The following is a 20,491-nucleotide window of genomic DNA, read 5'->3' as shown; positions in this document are numbered from 1 at the left end:
CGTGTCGGTGTACAATGTGCCTGTGTACGACACGGCCACTTGGGTGAGTGACTCTGGGCTTAGGGTGACAGGAGGATGGGACGTGGGTGCAGGGGCTGGACAGAGCAGGTATTTTGGGTATTAGCAGGTCTGTGGTGGGGGGAATGAGTGCAGGGTGTGAGCAGGAGTGAGGGAGGAGTGAGGGGAGCAGGATACTATGGAGTGGGTGTGAGGGGAACAGGGTACAAGGGGTGGCTGTGAGAGGAGCAGGATACTGGAGAGTGTGTCTGAGGGGAACAGGGTACCGGGGAGCGGGTGTGAGGAGTGCAGGGTAGCGGTGAGCGGGTGTGAGGGGAGCAGCGTTTCAGGGAGCGAGTGTGAGGGGAGCAGGGTACCAGGGGGTGGCTGTGAGGGGAACAGGGTAGTGGTGAGTGGGTGTGAGGGAGCAGGGTACCACGGAGCGGGTGTGAGGGGTGCAGGGAACCAGGGTGTGAGGGAGCAGGGTGCCACGGAGCGGGTGTGAGAGGTGCAGGGAACCAGGGTGTGAGGGAGCAGGGTGTCAGGGGGTGGGTGTGAGGGGAGCAGGGTGGCGGTGAGCGGCGCTGCACAGTGGGTGACAGCGGGGCTGCGGTGCCGGGGGCTCTGGGGAGCCGGCGGGGGGCGGGAGCGGGGCGGCGGCAGCACCGGCGCTCGCGCGAGCCGGCCCGTTGCGGCCCGTTGTGGACCGTTGCGGGCCGTTGCGCGCCGCCCCCGCCCCAACGGCCGCCGTTGTCGCCGCGCGGGGCGGCGGCGGGGCCCGTGACGTCACCGGCCGGGCCGGCTATAGGCTGCGGGCGGCTCCGGGGAGCGGCGGCGGCTCCGGCTCTGCCGCTCACTCCGCGCTGCCGCAGCCCCGAGCGCCCGGCGCTGCCTCGCTGCCGGCGCAGGTAAGCGGCGCCGTTCCGTGCCGCGCCGTTCCGCGCGCGCCCGCGGGGCTCCCTGCTTCCCGCCGCCGCTACTTGTGGCGGGCGGCGCTGCCTCCCGCCCCGGGCTGAGGCGCTCGGGGAGCCGGCGGGAGGGAGGGAGGCGGACAGGACGGCCCCGGCTTGGGGAGGGGGCAGCGCCCGGCACTGACCCGTCCCGCTCCCGCGCAGGCTGCCCCGAGGCTGCAGAGCGAGCGCCAGGCTGAGCCGCGGCCCCCGCCCGCCGGCCCCGGCGACACCCAGGCGCCTTGGGAGAGGGGCGGGCGACCCTCGTCTCCGGCAGCCTCCTCAATGAGTGCCAGGCTCCCCAAGGAGTTGAGGCTGTCCCTGCCGCCCTGCCTCCTCAACAGGACGTCTGCCGCCTCCAACGCCAGCAGCACCTGCGTCGCGCAAGTGGGTCAGCTCTTCCAGTCCTTCTCGTCCACGCTGGTCCTCACTGTGCTGGTGGCCCTCATCTTCTGCGTGGTCCTCCTCTCCCTCGCCACCTTCCACGTCCACAAGCGGAGGATGAAGAGGCGGAAGATGCAGAAGGCTCAGGAGGAGTACGAGCGGGACCACTGCGCCCGCAGCAGCGCCCAGCAGCCGGCGGCGGGGCCACAGGGAGAGGCGCCGCACGGAAGAGACATCCGCCTGGGAAGAGCCCCCCAGGACTCGGGGAGCCGGCGCCCCTCTGCCCCGGCAGCTCCCGGCGCCCAGCCGGCGCGGGCGTCTTTGGACACAGCCGGCGTGGGGCTCTTGCACACAGTGGTTTTGTCATGATGCTTTGGGGGAGACCTCGCGGAAGCGCTGGTCAGTGTTTGTAAATATGCGAGTGATTATTGTAGTCCCTGAAGAAGAAGAAGAAAATATTGCTAATTCGAACGAACAAGCCCACGATCCAAGCGCATGACAGATCACACTGCGTTTCTCATTGACTGTGCGAGGAAAGGATGTGTCTTTTTCCTGGAGAAGCAGCTGCACACAGCTAGCAAACACCCAAGTCATCCATCTGGAGGAAAGCACGGCGGGTGGGGGTCCCTTTTCCCTTGATATCGTTATGCCAGGGACTGGGATGCTCCCTGTCTCCTGGCTTATCCCTGCAGCCCATGTCACCATCGCGTGGCATGGGTCGGGGTGCGGGTGAACGGCGCTGGGAGAGAGGCAGGTCCGCAGGGTGCCATGGAAGCCCCGTTCCCTTGGAGCATCCTAGCTGCTGCTTTGGTGCCAGAGCCTGTGCCCCTCTCCCACCCCTCCTGCTCCTTTCAAGGTCTGGACACTGTTTTGTGTAGAAATGTCCACCTCCAGCTGGGCGTAAGTACCTGCCAGCGCCCGCCGGCCCGTGGCCCTGAGCCCCATGTGCAGCACGAGGAGCGTCGCTCCGCCTGGAGAGCGGAGCACGCCGGGCGGGCTGCGCAGCGACCCCGAGCCTCCCTCTGCCCTCAGCCCTGCTCATTTTCAGTGCAGCCCCTCCTCAGAGACATGAACCCTGGAACCCAGTACGGTTCGTGTGCCTGGGAGGGGATGTGCAGCAGGTCGCCCCTTGCCCTGCCAGGAGGGTGGCCCTGGACCTCCTGCTGCTCCTGGAGCAAATCCAGTCCTGCGCCGGGTTCCCTGCGCCCAACGTGCAGGGTTTACAGCTTCGCCTCCCGACAAGGAATCCTGCAGCAGTACAGATCTGGCTTCTACTTTTTTATGCTTATAGATATATTTTTAATCCTCCTAATCTAGTAGACAGTTAGCAACAGCCAACATGTAATTTTTCTCCAGCTTTCCCCTTGTTTGGGAGCGACCCACACAGTTGTGCGGCATGTCAGCTCTTAAACCCTGACCAAGACTAATTTCAGAAGTGGCTGGTGTAGTTTCTCCTTGGGAAACACTGACAGTTGTTGTTTGTGGATTGCAGGGGCGAGTGGCTGCTCTGTGTGTGTTGGAGGAATCCAGAGCAGGGTCAGGTGCAGGAGCTGCGGCTTCGCTTAGCGTTTGAATTGACGACCATTACTTGAAGGTGCCTTGACGGAGCGTTCATATCCAAACTTTGAAACACCTGGTGTGGTATCACGGCAGAGGCAGCCCTCTACTGTGCATATCAACATCTAAAATATACAGCAAAGAAAAAGCAGTCTCACAGGATTTCTCTTTTCTCTCCTGGCGTTCAGAGTAATACCAGGAGATAGTGGTAGTCCAGTTTTTAATAGACTGTGTCCAGTTATTCCTGCTTCCCATGATGGCTGTTACTTTGGAAGAATCCTGGCCACTGAGAGGTGGGATGGGGCTCTAGGCAGGCAGTGAATCCTCTTAACTGATTTAAATTGAGGAAATGAGGAGACACAGTGCTCCATGCTCCTTTGACAGTGCCAAAAGCAGGGGGTTCAGGGCAGTGCTTCTGTTACCTAGTTTTAGCCATTTCCAATCCAACCTGCTCCGATTGGAATTTGCCGTTGAGTTTGGATCCGTGCCTCCAGCATTTTAGGCGAGTACTGTACCATCCAGCTCAAGGAGCTACTCCACCAGCTGAGGTTAGTGTGGCAAAAATACCTGCTAACAAACGGTGTTTTTTTCACGTTGCAGTTTGATAGGAATGATGGCTGATCGGATGCTAATGGTTACTTCGTTTTTGCTGGGCGAGGAAATTGGCTTTGTTTTGTTTCCCCCAATAAAGAATGCATGAACTTTTGTATTTAACCTCCTTATGCAACTGCAGCACCGCAGGGAATAGATTTAGGACAATGGCGAGTGTTCAGTGAACAGTAATGGAGCTTCCTGCTCCTTGATCTCCACTAAATAGAGAGATATTACTTTCCCCTCTATTTCTGCCTTTTTTTTTCCCCTCCTAAACCAGTGTATACATTTTGAGTTTTATAAAAGCAATAAGATGTTCCAAATCACTCCAGTGCGTTTCTGGTTGATGATTCCACTTCTTTAGTGTCTGAAGTCAGATACTCTTCCTTCTGCCTTATGCACTCAAGGCATGCAATAATTCCCCAGAAGTGTACTGCTTGTCACATCTCATTGCAGTTATAAAATTGCCCTATTTTTGGATAAAAAAAAGAAGGATGGAGACGTATATATATATATCTTTATATATACTATGGATATATAGGTATATATATTATTTATATACTTCTCATGACACTAAAAGTAGTTGCAAAAATGTAACTGGAAATAAAATGTTATCATGTAAAACTCTACCCTCTGTTAATTAGCTTTGATTTAATATTTTAATATCTCTGTATTTATGTAAATCTATGTAAATTATGTGGTCTATAAGTAAAATTTCATACTGACTTTAATTTTCTCAGAACTGTGAGCTTCTTGTGGTGTCATTTAAGGTATTGCATTTCTAAAATTAAATTATACAGGATTCCAGAAGTTATAAATTCCCATTATCGCACAGAAATACTGCAATAAGGTTCATGAATACTCCCAATTCACAATCTTATCTCGAAGTATTCCAAGCTTGTGAGGTTTAATTGAACAGTCTCAGGAGATCTAGCTGATACAAGCAGGACACGTAGGTTTTCATTTTCATGAAACAATAAGCAATCTAGGGAATAAATGTGGATTTTTAAAACGGAGTTTATGCTTGGAGGTTCTGTCAAATCAATTGCTTCAAAACCCTACAGCTACAGCTAAACTTCTGCACTTAGCATTCAGTATTAATAAGGCTGATGCTTCTTTCCCTTCCCCCCTACTTAAACTGGAAAAGTGTAGGAAATTGTTCATATTTCTAAAGCATACATTTTTGGCTAACTGTGAAACTGCCCAAAGGGTTTTGAATATACATATTTTATGCAAGTGTAATATCTATGTATCTGTATCCATATATTTAAATATTTTTGTGTAATCTTTTCTACGATATTTGATAGAGATGCTGGGTAAATGCTCATGCCATTCTTGTACGTAGGAACGGATTTATACCCTCTTGCTATGTACATTCTCTTTTTTTTCCCTGCCAATTGTTACAAGTTTGCACTGCTCTTGGTAGGCTGTGATGGAGACTGGACAGCTCTGTGCCAACAGATGAAAGAATTGACAGTCTCCCCTCTGTTAAGGGGCAGAGCTTCTGGCAGGATTTTCCTGCTTCTGACTGAGAAACTGGGGCCTGTTGCCAACCAGCGTCTTGCCTGTGTAGGGTAAGAAGTGCTCGACGGTACCTAACCCATCTGGTCATCGTCCTGCGGAAGAAGTGCGACGCTTCTGCTGATTTTACGGAGGCTGATGAGAGAGGAGAGCCCGCAGAGCAAGGAGCTGGGTTGAATGGGGCTCTCCGTGGCTCCCTGAGCTCACACCGTCGGATCCGGCTGCTTCCCTGGGGGCTTGGTTCAGCTCCCGTTGGCGTCAAGAGGAGCAGCTTCCGATGATTTCCAAGGGGGTCCAGCCAGCTCTTCATCCACATGAAGGGCTGCCCGTGTCCCCATGGCCGGCACGAAGCTGCTCGCCTGATTGGAGACCATTCCTCAGGAGCATCGTGTCCCTCCCCAGGCCGGGCAGTGCCGGGAACCAGCCTGGCTCCTGCGGCTCCTGGGAACCGGCCCTGCTCCAGGCAGCTCCGCTTCCACTGACTGAGGTGCTCAGGTTTGTGAGGCCGACGTGGATCGTGCACGGGGAGAGTCACTTCACTCAAACGCACCATTCCAGCATTTTCTGTGTGGGGTTTTGTCCACTGCAGACGCAGTCTCTGAGGTTAAATTTGCAGGCTCTCCATCCAGACCTGTTCCTTCTCTTTATATATCTCTCTCAGATAAATATCTGCATATATATATAGATACATAGCTGGAATGAAAGGCTGGACAAAAAGCAAAGATCAGAGGTTCTGTATTACAGACGTAACTGTTCTATGACTGAAAACTGGATTTTTTTTTTCATTTTGTTTTTAATTAGTTTTAAACACTACTATCTTTAATGTAAATAGCAAATTACAAAATAATTGATGTTTTCCATAGCATTTCTGAGTAGTTGCTATCTTGTTTCTGGAAAACAATGTCCAGTGTTTTGAAGCTTTTCTTGTTCTGTTGTTTTGAATATGAGTGCAACTTTTATGTAGGGAGGAAAAAACACGATTTGACACTTTAGACTGGACTAAATTATTATAAAAGCCTAATGTAGGACTGCATTACTTCTTTCTGTTGAGTATTCATTCTCCCTGCACGTTTGTATTTTTTTATGGGTACTTGAAACCCTTGCATTTTGTTAAGTACACAAGATACGGAGGGAAATACCAACAATGAAGCAGGAAACATTCTTTTGTGTAAATAGCAAAATTTATAATGACTTAGATTCCATTTCATTACATTTTTCATCTACATAGAAGTTTGCATGACTCATATACAAGCTTTTAATAACATTTTTATTTGTGTCAAATATTAGAATTACTTTTATGCAGGACTGACTTTCCTGTTTCCTTCTGGTAACTAATACCATTTTTTTTCCCTGAAGGCAAGCTCTCCATCTGATCGCTAAATAAATTTCTGGTAGAAGAGAGCCTCCTGTTTTTAGTCCTTTGCATGTAGGTCTTTGATTTGATTCCAGGTGAACTGAATGGTATAGAAAATGTGCTTGGAAGTTGTGAAGGCTGCGTGGTGCATAGAGGCAAGGAGAAGCAGGTGCCCGTGTGAGAAGCAGACAGTGGAATTCCTGTCCTTAGCCATAGGCAGCTTTCCCTTTGGGAGCTGCAGTGCCGAAGCCTCTCCAGCTGTGGCATCAACCTGGATCCATGATGGTCCACTCTGGCTCCAGAGGAGGCAAATATCGACCTCCTTCCCAGGACTGTTGTTCCGAAACATCATTTTCTGTGTGACAGTAGATCTCATTTTCAGTAAATTGTGTGTAATATATTTCTTATGCAAATCATAGAAGTTTTTACTGCTGCACTGGTACTATCTGTTCTCTGTGGATAACTAGAAGAATTCATTTCCCAAGCTTTTTAACCCGATACCTTCACAAGCATCAATTTTGTATTAGGAAATAAATAAATACTTGGATCAGAACATTGTAAGTAAAAATTGCCATTATTTATATAATCTCATGTTGCAGTTCCATTTGGCTTTTCTTTGTTGTTGTACTCCTTGAAATGCAGCAAAATAGTCTTTTCATTGTTTTACTTTCCTGAAGAGGACAAAGAATTATAAGCAAGAACTGCAACATGCACACACACAGAAACAGAAAAAGGTTTCATGTTGTATACCAGAACAAAACCATGCAGATTTTGCTGTTTTCATGATAATTCTTTGTCTTCAGATTTTCACACCACAAATCAAGCAAAATCATTACCTAAAGTTTTCTGAAAAAAAATTACCTAAAGCCTGCTGAAATGTGTATAGTGTATAGTGTATAACCATCTTTCTTACAAGTTTTAGCCTTGCAAAAAGCCTTAATGCATAACCATGATCAAAACAGAGGTTAAAACATTGCAAACATCTCAAAATCTGAAAATAATGAAGTATCCCAGGGGATTATGAGTACTGTAAATAAAGGAAGTTGAAAGTTAGAAGGAAAAAAAATATTAGCGCTAAAATATAATGAAATCAAAGTGGCTGGAGGCTGAATTCACAGTAGTAAACAAGCAGCTCTAAATTTAACTCCTGGCTCTGTTTATCACATACTGTGTGGCCTTCAGCTTCCAAGCTACTTATATAGTGACTGATATATAACTTATCTATTAAATAAATAATATGTAGAACCTGAAAACAAGCAATGCTGGAGTGAATAAAGCCTCATATATACACTAGGAAAATACTGATACCATAATAGAAATTAAGAGAGTCTTTATGCTAATCACCTGGCTTGACTTATTTGAGTGAAGGTCCAAGTGGCTCACTGCGCAGCTGGGAGATGGATGGCTGAGCAAGATGCTTGAGCAGTCACACCGAAAGGCTCAATTTAATTTTTAAGTTGAAGAGGAATATGCATTATGAAGGAGAGCCAAGAAGACTAATGTTTATTTTACTGTTTCATCACTCATAACACTTTCCTTCGCTGCAGAAAAAAACCCTTGTGTGGTTTTGAGGGGAGTGCTGAGTAAGGAATTAAGAATATAGAAGAGGACAGTTCTTGGGAGAAACCCCATCACTAATGAAATTTGTGGCAAAACCTCCCTGAATTCAGTGGGGTTTGGACCATGCCCAAGGCTATACCAGATCTCACTCGTTTTTGCCTGTTCATCCTGTGCTAGGTAATCAGATTTTCTTGATTGCTCCAGTTAGTTTTCCTAGGGTACGTGGATTTCTCTCGTCTTTTGCCTCACCATCTGCAGCCAGCTCTTGGGCAGGACAGCAAGGGATGGCCTGTGAGTTACGTCTTTGTAATATGCTCAAACTCACCTTTCTGTCACTTGCGTTGTGGCTTGTGGCTCACTCTGAATTTGGCTCTAGCAGGGAGCCAGTCTGATCAGTCTCTCCAGAGGTTGAACTTCATTTCCCAGCTTGTCCCCTCTCCTCAGGAGGACAACCTCAGCCCACCTCTAGTACTGGAAGATTTCTCTCTCTAAGTTAGCGTTTGGTTTGATTTCTGTGAAAACACTCTAAGATTTTGTCCTCATCTTGATTCAGATTTGTCATGCTCACCATGCATGACCATATTGGTGGAGTATAAAAATGACTGCTGTAAGGCAGGAGCTTTGGAGAAAGTGCTGGACTTAAGCAGTCTTAGCAATCCTGCCACACTGCCTGCCTTGGCCCATCGACTCCGCAACAACATCACGTTTCCTGATTAAGCTGCCAGCCCCAGACTATGGACGGAAAATGTGGAGAAATCATCATTCTTTCATAACAAGAACACTGCTGTTAGAAAAAAATATCAGTTAGTATCAGTCACAACAGAGGGGAGACAATGTAGATGACAGGATGTGGTGATAATATGGGTATTAAAATGCAAATGTATATGTAAAGCAAAGTCAACTGAACCGTCTAGCTAAGGCTGGCTTCCTGGTCCACATTTCTTCTTTTAAAACAGATTATTACTTGCCACAATTCATCATTTTGCTTGTGTTTCTGAATACCTGAGATGCAATTAGACATATGTTTTTACTTTGCTGCACAACCAGGGCAATCCATCTGTGAGCCTGTGTCTCTATATAAACTCTAGCTGAAATATTTAAGGTTGTTTTTTGTTTTTGTTATGGAAATACAATTTCTATTAAACCATCTGCTTGACAGACCTCAGCAATAGCTTAAGGGAGCCTTTGCTTCCAGAGCATGTGTTACAACTTTTTTAATTTGACAGTAGTGATGTTTAAGGAGGACAATTGTCTGAGTGATCATATGAGGTGACTTTGCAAAATCATATGAACAAATTTTGATTGTATTTAGAGAGGCAACAATAAACATTTAAACCCTGAGAGAAATGCAAGTACTTTTTCATCTATTTTCAGTGAAGCAAGTGCAAAGCACCTCCAGGAGTTTGGATTTATAGATTTCTCCAACTGAGCTATTATCTATGTGACAGACCTCCTCTATAATCAGTTCCTCGTGGAATAAGGGGTGATGATGAACTTAAATGAGGAGTGGAAAAAGTAGCCGAAATGTGACAGATTGGTTTTAGTGTTATTGTTTATATAGCGCTGTAAATACATTACAGGGGACTCTGCCAACATAAAGTTAAATTTGTTAGGTGGTACACTTGCAAATAAAAAGCAGAACTGTACACACAACTCTTTTAGGTATCAGATCTAAGTCCAATATCTTTTATAAGTAAAAATATCATATATTAGTGCTCACAGTGAAAATTTGAGGTTGTTGCCTTCCAACTAGACCTTTTTTTAAGGCTTCTTTTTAGAAGGTTTCTGCTGATATTCTGGAAAGCAAAATCTCTGGTTGTGTCTGAATAAAGTAAGCACTATGCTGCCACAATATGGGAGGGAAGGTTCTGCTTCTGAAAGACACCAGGTTGGCAAATCTCTCTTTGTTAAAAGTTGGGCACCTCACTACTGTGTCACGATGCTTCTTCTCCACTGATGTGCATCATTTTTTTGCAGAGGGGCCCTAAGGAGGTAATTCAGATTGTCTGAGCAAGCAGCCCTCATTCAGTTCTGTGAGGTGCTGAATTTTTAATGTCAGTATCTGTCAACAAGAAACAAGAGACAAAACACCTGACATCATCTAAGGCATGGTAAAGCAACAACTTTTGCAAACACAAAGATCTGGCTCGACTAGAACTGGTGATTCAGTAAGGAAAAGCTCTAATCTTTGCTTCAGAGAATCTTAGGCTAACTGTTTTTTTTCTGTAAGCATCCTTTTTGTCACAGCTAGAGAACAGGATTTTGTGTATTTGTGTTCTCTTATTTGGTATCAACAAACAGAAGGTGCAAAGCTGGGCTGGCATCCCCAGCTCTTCCCGTGCTCAATGAGCCTAATGGGGAAGAGCTCCTTTGGAAAGCCGAAAGGAAACCAAAGCAAGCTGTTAGGGGAGAGTGAGCTTTTCCTCCAGGCAGCTATGATGCCAGTTAGTATTTTCTCCAGATGGCCTGGGCTTTTGCTTTACTTTCCCTGCTGCAGCTGGGGCTCATTCCGTGCTCCCTCCCAGCTGTGCTGCTTGTGGAGGTTTCTGTTCCTCCCTTGCTGTTGCTTTCCCATGGCCAGGATTTACCCTGGATGCTCCCCAGATGAATTCAGTATTAGGTCTTTGACAACTTGTTTTACTTGTACCAGAACAAATCGTGGCACATGTACATGAACAGGCGAGACAGTGAGGAGCACTAACCCCTGCAAGGGCAGCAGGGCAGTGTCAGGGCCAGAGGAAGGATGTTGGACTTCAGCACAGGTTTGGATAGAAGGACCTGTTATTCCCACTTCATCTCACTGGTGTTTTCTTTCATATCCCAGCTCATGGATGTCTGGGATCAAAATACAGACTGTTTGCTGTGGCTGTGGGGCTTCATCTGGCTCGTGGCTCTCACCACCCTGGCAGCCTGCTCCCCATAGAGCCCTGCTGCCATGGCCTGTTTTCCCCCACCACCGGCTGGACAAGTTGTTTTGTGTTTCCCCAAATACTCCTCAGCTTCCTTGCACCTACTCAGATCTATACACTACCTATAGCTCACATCCATTACATCAGTTTTCTTGCAGGAGATTTGTATGGAGCGGCGTGTTGATGAATTACTTGGTACGGATAAGTTATCTCTGCTTTTCTACTAGGTTCTTGTAAGGAACCAGTACCACAGAGCTCTCTGCCATTCTGCCAAATAGAGCTGAAATTAGCCAATGGATACAAAAAGTATTGGGGGAGGACAAGTGACAGGCAGTTGGACAGATTATGACTGTGCGATAATGCAGCACTTACTGAAATAAGTTATTTTTCACAACTCATGAATTGTAAGTAAATTCCAAGGCTTCTCTGGTGCCTGACTCATAGTTTTGAAGTGTTTGGAGTTGGCAATGCTGTTCAACAGTATCTTTGAAGCCCATCTGTGCTGTTTATAGGCTCTTTCCTCAGCCCCCAGGCACTGTATGTTTCCTCTGGTTTTCCAGAATGTCAGCTTTTGAAGCAGGAAAATAGGGGGTTGCTTGATAAGTGTGCTGGGGATATTAAGCTTCTTCAGCATGTGAAATGAGACTAGACAGCGATCTGGGGGATTCTTGCTACCAAGTGATCTCCTGTCTGTCAAAACCAGCGTCTTAGTCCAGCAGTTTGTCTCCTGCCTGGCAAGTCCTGTGACACGAGAGCATCTGTTTTTAGAGAGCCACAACTGCCTTTAAACCTGCAAGTGGTGGTGAGTCCCCTTGATACTTTCATAAGTCACTTTAGTAGTTAAAAACTTAGCCTAAAAATAAAGGAACTGTCCCTTCCAGGCAATATTTTTTAATATATAAAGTGAAGTTAGCATATGCAGTAGTTATTAGGACATGGTGTTAAAAACAGACATCTGGCAGAGAAGGTAAGCCATCTGTGAAAATGCAGTCCCTATTACATGTAATAACCCAAATAATGTCTCAGTTGTTATAAATTCACAGCCCTGGGAGTGTAAACAACTGTGTCCTCTGGGAAAAATATGGGAAAGTGTTACATATGCAATTGTGTACCTCCTTTGGAGGTGTCACTTGAAATAAATGAGACGTTTGTGCTAGCTGTAGAAACTTGCTTCTAAACTATAACTATTTTTATAGATTTACCCTTACCTCTATTTGATGTTTGCCCCTTATTTCAATGTCTTTAACAAAAAAGAGGGTATGTTGAATCTCCAAATATTACTTTTTCTATGTCTTACTAAGAGCAGAGAAGATTATTTTAATTTTGACCTGTCAGTGTGTGAAATGGCTCAAGGGCTGAAGTGAAACCCTATCGAAAAATAACAGGAAATTTACAGCCATTCCAGTGCGATTTTGCATTGTATCACAAGTATTTCTAATGTCTGTTGCATGGATTTTTTCATCTAGTGTACAGCAGGCCTGTTGTGTTTGGAAGCTCATGGCTATTTACAGTTAAATATCTGAAAACACTTTTGACTGTATATTATTCAAATTTATTTTTCAAAGAAAACGAAAGGACATAGGATTGTTTGATTATATTTTGAAATTAATGTCTGTGGTTTTATGGCACTTTTTAGGCAAAAGAAACAGGGAGCTGTAAATGTTAGAGGGAGAAATAAATCAATCGTAGTAAAATAGCCTCCCAAAGTTACAGGCAATTTGTTTTGTCTCAGCACTGGCCAAGTTTCTTCTCATCCTTCCTCCCATAAACTTTACAGTGGTTGTAATATTATCATTCTCAAGTTTTATTTATGGATTTAAGGGATTTTGCAAAACAAAATAGCAAGGCTCCAGAGCTCTATTGTGAATGAGTGTCTTCTCTCTCAGCACCTCCTAAGACAAACTCACCTTGGTCTTGGTGACCATGGACAAGTCTTGCTGGAAAGCCTAGGGAGCAAGCACAGTTCGGAAGCTGGAGGGTCTCCAGGTTGACTGGATTTGGACTAGCTGGTCCAGGCTGTAATTACCTCTCTTGAGACACTTATGTTGGTTTTGGTGCATCTGGGAAAAATTCATAGACTTTTTCATTCATAGGTCACCACATTTAAAAGTCCTCTAGCAGATTACATACACAAACACAGGTCAAATGTGTCTGTTTAAATTTGTGTGTATATATATGTGTGTGTGTGTGTATATATATATTTATATGTACATATACATGTATGTATATATACTTACCTGCACACAGTTTTTTAATTTGATGACTTCTCTCATGGCCCAGGATTCAGCTTTCAAGTTATTGATGTTTTCAGAAAAAAATCATTATTTGTTTTCTTCTAGCTTCTCTTAGCTGTGGCCTCAAAAAAGCATCATCAGTTATTGAAATTTCTGGTTATTTATACAAATATAAACAAATGACATCAAACCAATTAACCGCTCCAGCTTAAGTTCAGAAATAATCTTCATTTTGATTTGTCCTAAGAGAAAGAGACTTCAAGCTTTCCAATGAATATTTCCTGGGATATCCAGCTAGAAGCAAGGCAATGTACTGAAGCAATAAATAATTCAGAAAAGAACCATAGGATAGTGCAGGAAATGTCTTCTAGTGAAAGACCTAAAAAACTCCAGCTGCCTTGCTTACTCAAGAGGAAGATGAAAGGTGATTTTAAAACAGTCTTGCACGGGAAAGAGGATTTTCATAGGGAGCAACTGGTTAGAATAGGATACGAAATTCTCATGTGAGGCATCATTTGATGTGAGACAAATGTGGAAGCTGATTTAAGTAATACAGATCACAGTTTTGGTACCAGAGGCAGTGAATTGGGCTATGGTAGATTCTCATCATTTGGATTCTTTAAATCCATGTATTCTTCTAAAATATCACTACTACAGAAGCTACAATCTTGATGCAAAGATCTTTATACAGGAGATTGGATAAGATTCTTATATTGCTTTTATCATTCTATCTGTTGATCGATAAAAGACATTTTTCACCATAGAATAGCCATTTTGTTTTATGTAAAGAAACTAATGTTTTTCACATAAACTTGCACAGGAATTTTTGAGAATTAAAGATTTTCTATATCTTTTGTCACATTTTTTGTGAAGCTAGCATTTCCCAGAGGCAAGAGTTCCTCTTTCCTTTCTCATAGCACACCCTCTCAATTGCATGACACATTCAACTAGGAAAGGACATTCAATGTGCTTGACAAAAGCTGTTAGCTGCATAATGGCATAGGCTGCCTCAAAGAATACTCCATTCTCCTCTCCTACACACTTAATTTCAAGAGATGAACTGGAAAGTTAAAACGTGTAAAGAGGGCACTTTGAGGACTCAGCGTTTTCAGCTCTAATGAAGGGTGGTCATAGGCTGAAAATATTGTGCGATCCACAAGTACCTCAAAGAGCAATCTTTACAATTTGCTGGATGGAAACCGTATTGTAGCTCTCTAAATCAGTAAGAGATCTCTAGTGGCACTCTCTGTACTGTTGTTGTAAACATCCAAGAACAGTGCAACAAATATGTATGTGTAAATATATATATATATATATATATATATATATATATATATATATATATAAATCTGTGTATACACATATACAGCCAGGGTTTTAATCATGAATGCAAAATTGTTAATAGAGATGTTTGGGCACAAGGAGACAAGGAGTTGGTGTTTTTTTGTATTATTTTTGTGGTAAAAAATATTATTCCTCATAACAGAGCAAAAATGTCAAGAGGAGTTATTAGCACATAAACATTCTTGGGAACTAAATTCAGCAGTTTAATGTAAGGAGCTAAGTTCTCATGAGATTCCTGCTGCATCAGCTAACTGCATGGGAGGATGCAGAAACTGCTTAGTAACTCCTGAGTGATGCAGCCTGGACTCAAAGAACTGAAGTGCTGTACATGCTAAAGGAAAGAAAGAAGTTACTAAAAGACTCTAAGCCTTTCTGAGGTGGAGGAGTAGAGATAAGTTGGTAGAACAAAGAGAAAAAGGCCAAATGGGTAGTTCATAACTGCAGGCTTTGCTTTCCCTACTCACCTCTCTGCCACTGGGAGTCTCTTATGGCTGTTTCCCTCTCTCTTTTTTTGTCTTCTCCTCTTCCTCACCTTTTTTTCCCTCACAAAATACCATTTGCTTTGCATGTTCACAAAGAGTCCTAGTTCTCTCCTTTCCCACTCCCCTTTTTTTTTTGCGCTCAAGTATGTTAGGTTAATGGCTATATGCAATAAAGGGGATAAGTGCCTGTTGCATGGCTGGTGAAGAGGTACAAAATCAGGACAGAGAGAATGAGGTTTGGGTGAAAGAGCCTCTTTTTCCAATAGTTCTGGTCGGGCTTTGGTGGCAGTCGGCTGCTCAGACTGCCACAGCTCCGGGCAGAAAGAGGAGCAAACTCAGGGCACGTAGGAAATGCAGGTGTATTAGCTAGATTTCTAATGCACATCCAGGGTTAAGTAGCAGCTGGGTATAAAAATTTAGATATGCTTCTGGCATCTTTGCCTACATCCTTGCACAGCTTCATATCCTAGCTCACTTTTCCTTGCAAAAAGGAGTATTGGCTCTCCACTGGTTTTGTCTTGCTCTGCCCTCGTTTTTAGATCCAGATCTATAATAAGATTATAATAATGTGATTAGTTACCTATATTATTTAAACTATGAGTTCCTTGGGATAGGTCATGTGTACCAGGCACACAAATGGCACTACACAAATACAAAATTATGTGTCATTAATTAATAACTGCTCAGCGCAGTGATAGTTCCAAGGGCGATTTACACATGAGTATTTTAATGCTGTTTGCTCCGAGAACTGTCTTCTGTTGAACGCCAAACGAGGAGATCATTCTAAGTATATAGAATTGTATGTGGCATTAATTCAGTCCAAAATGTGTTAAATTGTTCCAGTACACTAGGCTGAGAAATGAAAGTTGTTGAATATGAATAGGGTGGGTTGTTAATATGCTTGATTCTAAGGAAATTAGAACACTTGTTGAAATGTTGTCAGCTGAGTTTAATTTCTAGTAGATTTCTGTGAGCATGAAACTCATGGAGGAGTTGGATTGTCTTGGAGCTTGGTTTTCCTTCTGCTTGCTGGAAAAACAGCAAAATAACTGTAAATATGGGATTCCTTTCTACAGTTATAATTACTTCAGTTTCTGTTATTGCTCACAAATGACACAGTCACAAGCTGTGAGTTCTGTTGCAGACCTGCCAGTAGTGGCAACACTCTTTGTACTCACATGGAGAAGTGCATGGAGTGTTTCTCCATGGAATGTTTCCTTCCAAAGCGTGGAGTAGCAGTGACATTAGCCTGTAAATCACTTAATTCTTCTAAAAAGAAAACCTGTGCCTTTTGATGTGAGTTGGAAGTAGATGACACTTTTGCAGCTCTGAAGACTGCAGTCATCTGTCACTTCACTTGGCTGCTGCAGCTTGTAACTACTCTGTGAAAACCAACTGCCAGCATATTTGGGTGCCATGCAAGCAGACTCATTTCTGTGGGGAAAGGAATTCAAATTTCTGCTTAAGGACAGTTTGGCTGAGCCTGACCCTGTTCAGACAGCTCAGAGTATCTCCAACAACAGAGGTTCCTCAGGTCTCTAGGAGAGGGTTGTTGTGATGTTCAACCACCCTCAATAGTGAAGAAATGTTTAACATTGAATTTCCAGAGACAAATGTTATCCATACAGTGACTCTCCCAGCAGTAGATTGTGTCCCTGAAGAGGAAAGGAGAGAGACAGATGCAGACATAGTAGAAATGGGATAGGAAAGATGGGAAGGGATGAATAAAAGGCCAAGAATATTTTTCTCACACATATGGTCCAGAGAAGTCTAGCAGCTGGTTCAATAATAGTATTCTTATATAATGCTAAATATTACTATTTTATTCTAATTTTGATGGCTTTTTTTTTTGCGTTTCATTGAACACTGTGCAGAAAGCTTCTTACAAATGAGCTCTTAAGTGCATCAAATAAAATTTGAGCATGCCAGAATAATCTACTCATTTTAGAGAATCCAATGTTCTTCCTAAATGTCCATGCAGCGCTTCAGATTGCTTGTTAGAGCAGTTAGGCATATAAAATACTAGTATCTTTTATTAAATTAGACTGTCAGTTTAGAATTCATTGAATTGTGGGCTGTTATTGTAGGAAATACATATTCAAGTTCATTTTTAGATCATTTTTAGAGAATAACTAATGCTAGATGACAAGAATGGAAATCATTGCATTTCAATACAATATTAATGCAGCTGCTCTCCAGAATAGTTATAAAATGAGCATATATGTAATGGTAAGCTATAAGATCATGGCAATGTGACTGCCAAATTTATAATCTGAATAAGTAAACGAAGAAAACTTCTTTTTAAAAGGACAGCTGTGACAAAGGCAAATGCTCATATACGTTCTGGATGCATAGATTTTCTGCAGGTGATAGAAGTGTATAACCACAGCAAACAGACTGGGAAGAAATACTGTGAAGTTTTCAAGCCTGTATCCTCCTCCTCTGCCTTTATAGAAGAAGGGACCTCTCTTTCCTTCGTAAACTATTCATTGATCACTGATAACATATCATCACAACAAATTTTAACAGCATACATAAATCCTGCAATAATCAACACAAATAAACTGCAGAGCTTTATGGAAGTTTTAAGTGTGCTTTTCTGTGTCTTTTTTCAAGGACAAAGCAATGGTTCCTATTTGCAAGTGACACTCAGATTTGACAGAAATATCCCTGGGGAATCAAAACCAATTTGAGATGTAAAATATTCCAGGCTCTTGTCAGAGCTGGTCAACACAGCCGCAAGACTTTCCTAATTCTAGTTCTGAAGCAAATGCAGTTTCGTGCCAACCAAGGATATTTCAAAATTTATTTCTCATTTCACTTCCTGAATATTTGAAGTCTGACCCACCTGAAAAGAGGTGTAGATTTTGCATATCCCATTTTGGAGGAGAAGGAAAACTGATGGCATCATTGTGCCTATGGGCTATAAGGAATGGGGGCTAACATTTGGGATGAAGAGCTGAGGTCCTGATATCCATTTACAGTGAGAATGGGCAAAGTTCGGGGACTGCAGATTAGATTTGTGCGCTTTTAAAAGAGGTGTAAAAATAGGTGTTAATATAAATGGAATTTCTCTTATCAGTTGTGAATTTTTGGTTTGAACATGGCACACACAGAGTGCGTGTGTTGTCTCGCAGCAGGTTCTAAAAGCCTTAAAGATGTAGCCAGCCTCTTCACTCATTCCTTGACCTCTCTAAAGGTCTTTCTAAAGGGTTAGGGGGTTACTGCTCTCTCAGGTTGCATAGGTTCTCCTTGGACTCCATGAGAACCTAGGCGATAAATGTCCCTCGTTCTCAACAGCACCTTCATTTCAACTTGCCTTTCCTCCAAGTCCTCTGACAGGCAAGAAGAGCTCTCCACCCAGAGTTGCCTCTGACTCCTACTCTACTACAGTGAAATCCTTTCTCAGTCGGTCTTCCCTGCACATACTCCCCAGGAATGGGGATATAGGAGTCTTGGGAATGGGCAAATCTTTTAAATAACCCTGGTCCTCAGGGCATGGATTCTAGTCTTGTCACATCCAATTACTGTATAAAAACACAGTCCTTGCAGCAGACATGACAAAAGCGTTAAAAGGTTAGCAGGGAAACAGAACATGAAACTGGGAAGTCATCTGCCCATGGGCAGAGAAATAACCAGTGCCAAGAGGGAATAAAAGAATAACATCCTGGGCTCTGAATCCTACTGTATAGGTGATGCCAATTAAAAACACCTAGGACTTTGCAGATGACCAGACTTCGAGTAGATTTTCAAATGTATTTTCCCTGAATACTAGTCTTGCAGTCTCCTCAGGTTCTTATCCTTTGCCCTGCTCCACACATTTTTCATCAAGGTGCAATAGCTAGTCTACTTAGGCACATAAACACAATACCCTTGTGTCTAAAAAGTGTGCCTGTCTCCTAGCTAAGGAAGCACTGCAGTAACATGTCTCCTTTGGCTCCTTTTTGCCTTAAGTTTGCCTTTAGTCCCTCTGTAGTCAATAGAGGGAAATAAACATCAGGAGGTGACTGCAGAACCCAATGATGTTGTCTACCATTACTAGTGCTGTCAGTCAAGCTCAAGCCTTTCCTCCTGCTGTTCCTGCGTAGACATGCTCCGGTGTGTACATGGGCTAAGCTCTGGGGCAGGTAGGGCTCATGGGCACATTACAGCTTGCCTGGATTGGCCATAGCAGAGCCAAGCATCCTTGTATTCATTTGGCATCCAGCTACCTCAGTGCAGACCTTCCAAAACTGTGATATACATGTGTTGAAGAAGAAAGTGAAGTTTCATGATTGATTTGATGGAGCTTAAGCCATTTGATTTTTTTATTGGTTTTCAGCTAGCTTAGTTTCCTCTTCTAAGGCATTGCAAAGCCACAGAGCACCTTGTGGGAACATGGCTGTGGTCAGAGAGCAGAGTATATAATATCCCTTTAGATAACAGCTCAGACTTAGGTCAGCTCAAATCAGTTATGAAACCAGAGCTGGATCTTCAGGGACTCACAGTCAGCGGCACGTACAAAATATGGGATTAGACTTGTGAGTATGAAAATACTGTCTTCAACATTGCATGCTTCAGTTTTGTACTACACACGCCAGGGTTACTGATACTTCCCCATATAACAGAAATGTCAGGGATTAGTTGATTAGTATTTGTGAAGAGGTAGCTGCTAAAGAGATCAAAAGTAAATGTTTCATCTCAGCTTGGCTTTGAATAAGACATTTAGCAAGGCATCAGATTCCAGCACATTGTATCATAGCATCGTTTCAAGCAACCCACTCATCCTGTCACAAGTTATACTTTAATGTGATATTAATGCCTGAAATATTCAAAAGAACCTCTGGGAGGTAGGTGCAGGCTCTCAAATTCCTTTACAGTGACTTGACCTCCCTTAGATTTGCAATCTGTCATTTTGTGTCTCTTGAGTACTGAGCACCATGGGTCTGTAATTGAAATGTGCATTTTTTTTGTAGTGCAGAAATCATTACAAATAATAGTTAAAAAAATCCTAAAGACACCAAGATAATGATACAGTGTAGCAATACCTAATATGTGATGCAGGGTAATCAGAGCTCTTCCCTATCCCTATCTTCCATCTTCTATTTCCTCATATGAGGAAAATAATGTTAACAGTTTTTTCCCAGGTCTTACATTTGAAACACCAGGCATTTGGCCTTTCTTTTTTTTTTTTTTTTTTTTTTTTTTTTTTTTGTGCCACTGGTGTAATTGAATTCCTTTTAGAAATGAGATTATATTGATGAATATAGTAATCTCAGATGGCAAGGAGCTGCATTTGCTGACTATGCTGTGAAAGAGGTATTGTGATGATGATTATATACTAAAGGCATGAAAGTGATTAGACTACATGAAATAGCATTTATCCTCCTTTATATTAAAGGCTAAAAATGCCAGGAAACCTCTCTTAGTTTCCATTTAATTCGTTCTATCCTGCATATTGACCTCGGACTTTAAGGAATTTGGAGTGTGAGGACAGAGTGGTTATTGGCACGTAGAAGACATTGTGACCATCTGGAGTTGTCATAGTGAAATTATGGGGGAAAGTAGTTCTTGTGCTTGCCCCTTCTCAGACCCCTGCTGTTGCAGACAAACATGCTATTTTCTCTCT

The 20,491-nt window shown here is 43.4% G+C and overlaps 1 protein-coding gene across 1 annotated transcript; it reads left to right on the top strand.

Moving 5' to 3' along the window:
- The first annotated feature begins 1,196 nt into the window (after nucleotides 1-1,196).
- On the top strand, nucleotides 1,197-2,092 carry CUNH11orf87 (chromosome unknown C11orf87 homolog). The gene has a single exon (XM_026035042.1). The coding sequence runs from the start codon at nucleotides 1,233-1,235 to the stop codon at nucleotides 1,698-1,700; it is 468 nt and encodes a 155-aa protein (XP_025890827.1). The 5' UTR covers nucleotides 1,197-1,232; the 3' UTR covers nucleotides 1,701-2,092.
- Nucleotides 2,093-20,491: the final 18,399 nt, after the last annotated feature.

This window comes from Nothoprocta perdicaria, unplaced genomic scaffold (genome assembly GCF_003342845.1).
Source record: "Nothoprocta perdicaria isolate Ctin4 unplaced genomic scaffold, notPer1 scaffold_155, whole genome shotgun sequence".
In the NCBI taxonomy this organism is placed as follows: Eukaryota; Metazoa; Chordata; class Aves; order Tinamiformes; family Tinamidae; genus Nothoprocta; species Nothoprocta perdicaria.
This window is presented reverse-complemented; position numbering and strand designations above follow the sequence as displayed.